At 50.9% G+C, this 9610-nt stretch overlaps 1 protein-coding gene across 1 annotated transcript; it reads right to left on the bottom strand.

The window, feature by feature from the left end:
- Positions 1–3602: 3602 nt before the first annotated feature.
- Cd320 (CD320 molecule) lies at positions 3603–8810 on the bottom strand. The gene is made up of 5 exons (XM_057772529.1): positions 8634–8810; positions 5955–6080; positions 4615–4848; positions 4183–4344; positions 3603–4052 (listed from the first exon to the last, which is right to left on the bottom strand). The coding sequence occupies exons 1-5, from the start codon at positions 8758–8760 to the stop codon at positions 3910–3912; spliced, it is 792 nt and encodes a 263-aa protein (XP_057628512.1). The 5' UTR covers positions 8761–8810; the 3' UTR covers positions 3603–3909.
- Positions 8811–9610: the final 800 nt, after the last annotated feature.

The raw sequence follows: 9610 nt of genomic DNA, 5'->3' as shown, positions 1-9610 counted from the left end.
ACAGTCACACACACACAAACGCACAATAAATAAATGTAAGGAATGAATAGGCAGAGAAACACCTGGGGCAGGTGGGCAACTGGCTCATGTATTTGTGTGAAAACTCCAGATCAGGGAGATCCACGGAGACAGAACGTGATTAGCTAGCTGGTGCTGGGGGGAGGACGGGAGGAGTCGGGGGGAAACTGCCAATGGGTACAGGATTTCTTAACTTACACTGCGGTGGTGGTGGTGGCTGTTGTGTTGTTGAGAGGCGTGATGTATAAACCCTAGTCTAAACTCATAGCTGTGATTCTCCAGCCTCATCTTCCCCTTTGCTGGGATCTACATGAATGTACCACCAAGTCCCATGGGATTGGGGTTTCCTTGGGGTGATGAAAATCTCTCAGAACTAGACCACACAACACTGTGACTACGCCAAAGGCCACTGGACTGTGAGCTTTGAGATGGTTAATGGTTAATTTTTAGTTATGTGAATTTTCCTCTTTGTCAGAGAGAAGGAAAAAGTGGTCAGGATTGGACAAGGATACTCAACAGTCTTCCCTGCCCTCCCCTATCCTCACCATTTTCCCACACAAGGCCCTGGCACACCACTTCCTGGCTACCTTGACACCACTTAGGGTATACTAAGCCTTCACTGACCACATGCCCAAACCCGTGCCCACACAGACATCAGCATCTATATGGTCTATACCTGAAGGTTCCCACCCCATGTCCAAGTCCATGACTGGGGTGGGAATGGCATTCCAGTTGCCTGGAAACCCTTCCCATGTATCAAAGCAGGGCCACCCTTTCCCATAAGTACAACAGTCAGAGTAAAGGGGGGAAATGTGGCTAGAGACGTGGCTCAGTTAGGAGAGTCTGCATAAACAAAATGTAGTCTGTATTGGAACCTGAGGTAATCCCTCTGCCTCAACTCACTCTTGTAATCTCACCATTTATAATACCTGGCATTACAGGAATGAGCAATGCATACACCTGGCATACACAAAGCCTTAGGTTCCGTCCGCAATAAAAATCAAGGAATGGTAGTACATGTCTATAATCCTAGCATGGGGGAAAGGGAGGCAAGCAGAAACAATAGTTCAAAGTTCAAGACCAGTATGGCTTACAAGAGACCCTGTGACAAAGTGAGACGCCCTGACTGGACAGCCTGTGCTTTACACCTTCTTACACAAAGTCGTTCAGTTCAGTAGGTGCATGAAGGGGCCCAACTCTCACATACAGACAAAAGATGTCCCCACATGGGGACACAAAGCCAGCCTAGCCCAGAGGATGGCAGCTGAAGTCACCTGGGACACCCACATATTGCGAAACCACAGTGAGTCAGAACAACATGCTGGGCCAGATGTGGTGGATCACAGCAGTAACCCTAACACTGGGGAAACTGAGCCTGATCGGTCGGAGTTTGAGGCTAGCCTCTACTACACAGTGACACTCTTGAAATGAGATACACAAATACCATAGCAGGTTGTTTGGAACCACCGAGTATCAGGTGGTTTGCTTCAATGAGAACCCAAATACTCTAGATAACTCTAGATCCCACATGTCTGCACAGGTAACAGGGGACTGTACAGCCCTGCATGGTCCCTGACACCATGCTGGCCAATTGTGACCTGTGGCTGACAGGCACAGCGCACAGCGAAAGGTAAAAAGAAATTCTCTCTCCCTAAACTAGCCTAAAAGTAAAAAATCATCTTCTAATTTCAGAAAGAAATAGACAGACAGACAGATGGATGATAACAGGATCTCACTATGTGGTTCAAGCTGGCCTGAAGTTCAAATTATTCCTGCCTGAAACCTGAAGTTACAGAAGTGCTTTTCTCCCAGCTAGAAAGGGCCTACTGTGGCGGGCTCTCTCTCTCTCTCTCTCTCTCTCTCTCTCTCTCTCTCTCTCTCTCTCTCTCTCTCTCTCTCTCTCTCTCTCTCTCTCTCCCCAACACTCAGTTGGTAAAACTAGGGGACTCAAGTGTTAGTCCCCAGGGCCAAGGAAAGCTCTCCCCCACCTCCCTCCAAGAGGCTCTGCCATCAGTCAGTGCACCCCATCCTGGCTGAAGCATCAACTGCTCTTTCAAACACAGTCCCAACCCTCTGCCCAGATCCAGACTCTGCTTCCTCCTCCTTCCCCTGTAAAGGACTGGGAGGGAGAGCAGAGTCTCAGAGCCAAAGCAGTTCCTACCTTCAGCCTTCCTGGAGCACACTCACACCCCCTCCCTCTGCACCCAGGCACCAGGCACCAGAGCTCCAGGAGTTCTTTTCATTGAGATTTGTATGCATGTGCTGGGCTGGGTGGGAACTCAAGAGGGAAAGAGAGGGACGGAGGGACAGAGGCAGGGAGTCTAACTGTATGTACAGGTGCATATGTGCAAGTGTAAATGCATACACACGTATACTGAAGCCTGAGGTTAAAGAGTTTGTGAATGGGGAGTGTGCATGTATGTCTGTGTGTGGGCACACACTGGGGAGTCCACATGCACATTTATGCATGCATGTGCATGTGGACATCTGAGGTTGAGGACAGGAATCATCCTGGATTATTCTTCTATCATAGTCAATGAGGCAGGATCTACTAGCCTGCTTGCTCTGGAGATCCTGCCCTGGCTTCTTGAGGCTAAAATTACAGGCAGGGCAACACTCAGCCATCATTTATATGATTTCAGGATCCAAACTATGTTCCCACGCTTGTGGAACAAGTGCTTTAAACACTGAGGCCTATCCCAAGCTCCTCCCCCTTGTCTTCAGACATGGTTTCTCACTGAATACAAGCTCTCAGGGTGAACTGTCTGGCCAGCAAGTCTCTGGCGTCCTCCTATCCTCATACCCACCTTCAGCAATAAGATCACAGGCACACCCAGCTTTCTACATAGGTATTGGGGATCTGGACTCAGGTGCTCCTGCTTGCACAGCCTCAGAACTCTGATACTCATCATGAGACCTCAGGTTAAAAAGAGCCACCATATATACCAGAGAGGTAGCTCCTCTGCCAGTAGGGGGTCTCCAACAGTCCCCACCATTTCACCAGGACTTTAAGAGCTAAGAGTCTGAGAAGAGCTATGCCTTGTTATTAAGAAGTCAAGTTGTATGTGAATTCCATTTTCTTGTTTTCTGTTTGTTCATGCTCAGACATCTGGAATCTGAGGAAGAGAGGAAACAAAGCCTCCCTGTGTAGCCCAGACATTCCTTGAACTCCACATCTGCACACCTTAACCTCCCCAGAGCTAGGATTACAGGTATGGACCGTCGAGCCTATTACATCTAATTCTCCTACCTCCCCTGCCCAAGTGCTCAGATTGGGGTCTTACAAAACCAGGGAATGGCCAAGTTCAAACCAGGATCGCCCAGCTTCCACGTCACAGGAGAGGCAGCCATGACAGAGAAGAGACTACCTCGCTCTCCTCTTCTTCCATTAAGCCCACTGTTAACACAGGTGGACTCAACACCCAGCTCCACTTTATGTAGGAGGCAGAGTAGTAGAGAACATGTCTAGAACACAGCCCCATGTTCTCTTGGCTGAAGGCTCCCTCTTAGTAAAGGGGGATCCCAAAGAGACCCCAGGCTGCCCAGGCCAAGGGAAACAGAGGCTAGAGGCAAGTAGAGGAGGTAAAGAAACTTTAATCACCACCCATCAACGTGAGCAGCAGGAGTGTCTAAGCCAGGGTGGCCCCACTTCTTGGGAGCATCCTGGGGCCGGCCCTCAGTCCTGGCTATGGCAATTCTCCATCCAAGCGCCCCACATACAAGTGGAATATCTGAGGACCCCAAGTCTCTAGAACCATGTGTGTAGGAGCTTAAAACCAAAGTCTCTGTGGCCAAGAGCCCAGGTCTCAAGAAGCCAGCAGCTGCCTGCGTGTCCCACTGTGGCTTTCCCCAGTCTGACTGCACTCAGGGCCAGGTGGTGACCACGTGTCCTCAGATCAGTGAGGTTTTCCTTTCTGACAGCAGCAGAGACTCCTTCACAGCCACCAACAGCCCTGGCGGGGACAGGCAACCCTGACCTCGGAGTCGTAACAATATGAGGAGGGTGGCAGAAACCAGGACGGCACTCAACACCCCTGTGGGGGACAGACAGATGGTCAGAGGTGGGGCAAGGAGGGTAGAAGCTATCAACGCTAATCCGTGGGCAGTCTACTGTGTGCCCCCTCCAATCATCCCAAGCTCCTCACGTGGGAAGGCCTATCTTACCAGCAGCTGCAATAACCCCATAGGCATTTGGGTTTCGGGAAGGGTCCCCAGCAGAGGCAACTGTTGCATTCCTGAGAGAGGTCTCATTCTCCAGGGTCACAGGAGTCCTTGTAGCTGTGGTGTTACTCTCCGGGGAGATCTTGTCAGTTTCTGTGTTGGTGTCTGCAATACGCCCAGGCATGGGTAGTTGAGAGGCTTAGCAGTGGGGTACATTAGGGTTCCAGGTGCCAACTCTTAGAAGTCATCCTGATGGAAGACTGAGCAGAGCTGGCAGGGAAGCTCTACTCCTCATGTCTTGTCCTCCACAAGCATGAGGTCCTGGGAGGATGTTCACATCCTCAGTCTAGTCACACATGCGAAGGTACCAAATGCCCTTCAGTCACTGCCAGCCCTCCCCACCCACACAGATACACCGAGACCCAGGGCACATACCACAGCTGAGCTCATCACTGGAGTCAGGACAGTCTGGGTGGCCATCACAGCGCCATGTGTGTGGGATACAGACATCACCCAGAATGCAACGTAGTTTGCCCTCCTGACAGGGCTGGAGGATGCAGTTGAGAAGATTCTTGTCAGAGTCAGCAGGGCAACCACTGATGTCATCACAGGAACAAGGACGGGTAGCCAGTGGTTGGCACTGCCCTTTCTGAGCACATGGCTCAATCCCTGAAACATATAGTCAATCAGGTTCCAAACATCCATGCAAGAAAGCCTAGTATAACAGGCATGGTGGCACATACCTTTAATCCCAGAACACAGGAGGCAGAGGAAGGTAAGTCTCTGTCTGAGTCTAAGGCCAGTCTAATCTACCTAGTGAATTCTAGGACAATCAGACTATGTAGAGAAACCCTGCCACACACACAACAACAACAAAAGGAAGCATTGTACTTGAGTTGCCCAATTCATTCTAAATCTCAGCTTCTAAAAGTGGCTGACTGAGCTGGGAGTGGTGTCTCACCACTTTATCAGGAGGTAGAGCAGGTGGATCTCTTAGGAGTTTGAAGCCAGCCTGGTCTACATAAAGAATTTCAGGCCAGCCAAGGAGATATAAAATAACGTTTCCTCAGGGCTGAGTATATAACTCAGGGGGTAAGTGCTCACTGCACAAGCATGTGGGCTGAGTTTGACCCCAGCCCTCATCAGGGTCCATCCCTAACCACAATGCAAAGAGGGCAGAGACAGGTGGATCCTGGGTACTCGAGTCAGTCAGTCCAGCTGAAACCAGAAGTCCCAATCTTAGTAAAAGATGGTCTCCAAGAGTAAGGTGGAGAGCAACAGAGGAAGACACCCAAGTCAATCTCTGCTCCACACACACACACTGGCAAACACACCTGCACACACATGTGCCAGACACACACTAAATAAAAAACAGCTGATCCTGTGTACAGTCTCTGCCTGCTGCCCGTACCAACCCCACCTTCCAATACCTCGTCTTCCTAGTTTCCTCCCTTATTTGCTCAGTCTCTCTCCACGCTTGCCTTAAACCCCAGCTCTTTTGTTGTTGTTACTGTTGTTTTTATTTTTAATTTCAGACAAGGTCTCACTAAGTAGCTCTGGTTGTCCTGGAACTCTCTGTGCAACAGCTGGCCTCAAACTTACAGACACCTACCTGCCTTTGCCTCCAGTCCAGATCTGTAGACTCCACTTTGCCCTGCTTGGCCAGTCCCACTCACCCAGTCCTATAACCATAGCCGTTTCATAATCCCTACCCCCAGAACTGGCACCAGTCCAAACTTTCCTTCTGAAACCCCTTTCCAGGGAAGATCACTTACTACACTCCTCCTCGTCACTGCCATCAGAGCAGTCTGGGTCCCCATCGCAGCGCCAGGAGAGGGGCACACAGTAGCCACTTGTAATACACTGGAAGTTGTCTGTCGGGCACGAGTCAGCTCTGGAGCCTGAGAGATGAAGACAAATGGGATTCCAAAACTAGAACACCCTCCGAGAGAATGGGTAGAGCTGCAATCAGCTGGAGACAAGCTATGTCCCAGAGTTCAGAAACTGTATTGGCAGTCAACCTCTGCAGAGCACCGTGTATGTGGTGTTTGGCCCCGGGAAGTTCATGCATGCTGCTAGGTAGACAGTCTATCAAAAGTCTATGGGTACACAGAGCTGGTGACAAGTCAGGACTCAAACCCTGGTCTCACTGACCCTTGAGAATTTGCTAGGTTCCAAATGGCCAGTCTACACAGGAGATCTCCAAACTCATGTTTAAACACTTGAGAGAGGAGCCGTTCCCCAAAGTGCTCTACAAGAGGCTCAGGATTCAGATCAGTGGGACCTGTTCTAACCCACCTGCTTAGCAAAGGGGAGACTGAGACCCTGGATAGAACACCTGCTCAAAAGCCGGGTGTGGAAGTGTATGCCTGTAATCTCAGCACTCGGGAGTTTGGAAACAGGAGGATCCTGAGTTCGAGGACAGTCAGGGTCACACAGGAAGATCCTGCCTTAAAACAAGACAACATGACTAGTCACCAAGTCCTGTTGCCTCATCACCTAAGTTCTTCCCAGGTCAAAACACTGTGTGACCCAAACATGCCACTGCTAAACTGGACCCCTAGCACCTAACCCCCACTAGGAGAGAACACTGGAGGGCTCTCAGGTGCCCACTCTTATCACCCAGCACCCCTGGCACCCTGGCCCTCTCACAACCACAGCTAAATCCCTTCCCTCTCCACCCTGGCCTCCTCCTCAGTTCATCTAAGAGACTTGGCTAATTCATCACAGGGCCTTTGCATGTGTCTCCCTCCGCCTAACGGCTCTTTCTTCCCTTCTTCCACTCTGTATTAAGGGAGGGGATATCTAGACCCTTTTCATGTCAGGCAAACATTCTACCACTGAGCTACTCCCGACCCCATCCTTCCACTCTACACCCGTGATTCTTCTGAAGCCTTCAGATGTCTGCTTACATCTGGGGCAGTGTCTCATGCACCTCAGGAAGCTCTGCCTCTCACAAATAACAAAAGCCCCTAACTACTAACATCCATCCTCCTGTTGACTAGGTCAGAGACATGGCCTCATGATCCTACCCAGGTCAGCGCCTGACAGTGTGTGGACAAAAGGTCATGTGAGGGTCCACAAAGAGTCCAGATGAACTATAAGCCTTTCCTGGACTCTGAACGGGAGTCAGGGCTGTTTGCTGATCTAGAGGGCAGGCAGTGAAGGGACTTGAACCAGCAGGAAGGAAGGAAGGAGGGGCCTTTCAGAGCTTCCCACCTCATGTACAGGGCCAGGGCTTCCAAGACCCCTCCTATCCTTTCCCTGCAGTCAAACACAATTACATTCGCTCAAGAACTGAGACAAGCACTGGTGGCCACCTTCCTTTCCTGCCTCAGGCATAGCATTCTCTCCATACCTAACAACTCTCAGTCCTGACAAGTCAGACCTCCTCTCCTTGGCTTTCTGGGTTTCCTTGGAGTGGGCGATTTATCAGACAGAAATCGGGATGATCCAGTGTGTTTCCTCGTCTGTGAAAGAGGAACACTAAGGCCAGGCATAACGGTGCTCACCTGCAACCCCTGCTCCTGAGAAGCTGGGACAAGAGGACTGCTTGAGATACAGACCAACCAAGAGTGGGAGGAGGGGTGGCCCTTTTTAGACCCATACAGCTCTGCCAGATGAAGTGGCCCACACCTATACTCTGTGCGGGGGACTAAGGCAGAAGGCCCAGGCTGCAGTCCAGTTCCTGTTACACAGTGACACCCTGTCTCAAAAGTGACAGCCAATGCCTGCTTTTAATCCCAGCGCTCTAGAGGCAGAGTCAAGTGGATCTCTGGAGTTAAAAGTCCAGCCTGGTCTACATGGCTAGAGTTCCAAGATAGCCAGAGCTACAAGGTGAGACTTTGTCTCAAAAAACCCAAAACAACATAATAAAAACCTAAAGAAAACTACACTCGAAACAGTAAGACCTGTTTTTCTAGGTCCTATAGCCCAAACATCCTGTTCCAGCCCTGGCCAGCTGCCTGATCACGTTTGGGGATCACAAGTGAAATACACTCCAGGACCCTTTCTTCCATTCTGAGGAAGAAATCCATGGAGAAACAGAAGCTCTGGGTGCTCAAAGAACAGCCACAGAACTTGAGGCTCAGGGTCGAGCGTTTCACGAAGGCATGCTGCTGCAGAAAGGCGCCAGGTGACTAGCCCTGAGTGGTAAGAGGTCAAACAAAATCAGAAACCTAAGTCTTTCAGCCCAAGCTGGGCCGAAGGACGACTTGGAGGTGGCACGGGGACAGAGAGGGGAGAAGGGGTACGCTGGGCACGAAATATCAGAAGACAGGAGACACCCACGTGCAGGTCTCCTGAACAGACACATCAGGACCGGTTCTCCCCCACGCTAAACCCAATCCCGCGTGCTGGAGGAGTGTGAGACGGATGAGCGGCACAGCCAATCGTGAGGCGTTGCAAGCGCGCGGGGGCGGGGCGAAAGCGGTGTAGGGACTGGGGTCACTCACCCGAGACACGGACTTGGGTCGGGGCCGGGGCCGGGGCCGGGACGGCCTCTAGGCCGAGTCCAAGACCCAGCAGTAGCCGCAGCGCCAGGCACAGGGCCGCTGCCCGCCCCACTCCGTCCCGCGCCATCCAACCGCTAGCCGTACTGCTCCAGCAACGGCCGCACGCAGTCTGAGGGATGAGCTCTGACTCTTGCGCACGCGCACATAAAGGCAGGGGGCGTGGCACCTGCGAGCCGGGACCGTAAGTACCATAATACAAAGTAACCAAGAAATACGGATCTTCCTGGCTTTTTCCCAGCAGCAGAGTCTGATGGGTTTGGACACCTGGATCTGTACTCCCAGCTACTCTACAGGCTAAGGAAGAGGATCACAAAATAATGCCAACCTAGGCAATAAAAGGAGCTCCTATCTTGGAATAAAAATCACCCAAAGCAGGTCAAAACTGGGGAATAGTCGAATGCCTAAGTAATCGGTAGGCTCTGGGTTTAATCCCGAGGACTAAGAAAATAACCTCATCAACTTGAAATAATAAATTTCCAGAGTCAAAAATGAACTCACCAATTTTGACCTAAACTTCACACGCAAACTACTGCAAATTTAACTGCCCAATGGTCCTAATGAACATGGCAGCCACACCCTGTGGACACTCCCCAGCAGGGCCCTCCTCCAGCTGCTTTGGTGCCACCTCTGGATTTTATTATTTACTTTATTTCCTTTATTGTCTAATTACCCACTAGAACGCCAGCTGCAGGTAGTTCAGGCTGTGGGCTTGCTGACTGGTGTGCCCTTGATGTCTGGCACACGCAGTGAAGGAATGAACACATGAATGTAGTTACTGACTTCCACCCTGAGCTGTCCCATCCACTTGGATTCCTTCCATCCCAACCTCATTCATTACCTCCAGTTTTCACTTAGGAAAGAGACACTTTAATCTGCCATCCTCGTCCTTGGACAGCAGGGGATGGATAGAGGATTTT

Source organism: Chionomys nivalis, chromosome 6 (genome assembly GCF_950005125.1).
Source record: "Chionomys nivalis chromosome 6, mChiNiv1.1, whole genome shotgun sequence".
NCBI classification, from domain to species: domain Eukaryota; kingdom Metazoa; phylum Chordata; class Mammalia; order Rodentia; family Cricetidae; genus Chionomys; species Chionomys nivalis.
The sequence above is the reverse complement of the archived record's forward strand: the minus strand, read 5'-3'. Positions and strand labels throughout refer to the sequence as shown.

Excerpts from the sequence above, each read along its gene's own strand:
- Cd320 (XM_057772529.1), bottom strand. The coding sequence starts at position 8,760 with ATGGCGCGGGACGGAGTGGGGCGGGCAGCGGCCCTGTGCCTGGCGCTG. Across the intron at positions 4,849-5,954 it reads CAGTGACGAGGAGGAGTGTA|GGATTGAGCCATGTGCTCAG; the intron begins GTAAGTGATCTT and ends TATATGTTTCAG. Across the intron at positions 4,345-4,614 it reads CAGTGATGAGCTCAGCTGTG|ACACCAACACAGAAACTGAC; the intron begins GTATGTGCCCTG and ends GGCGTATTGCAG.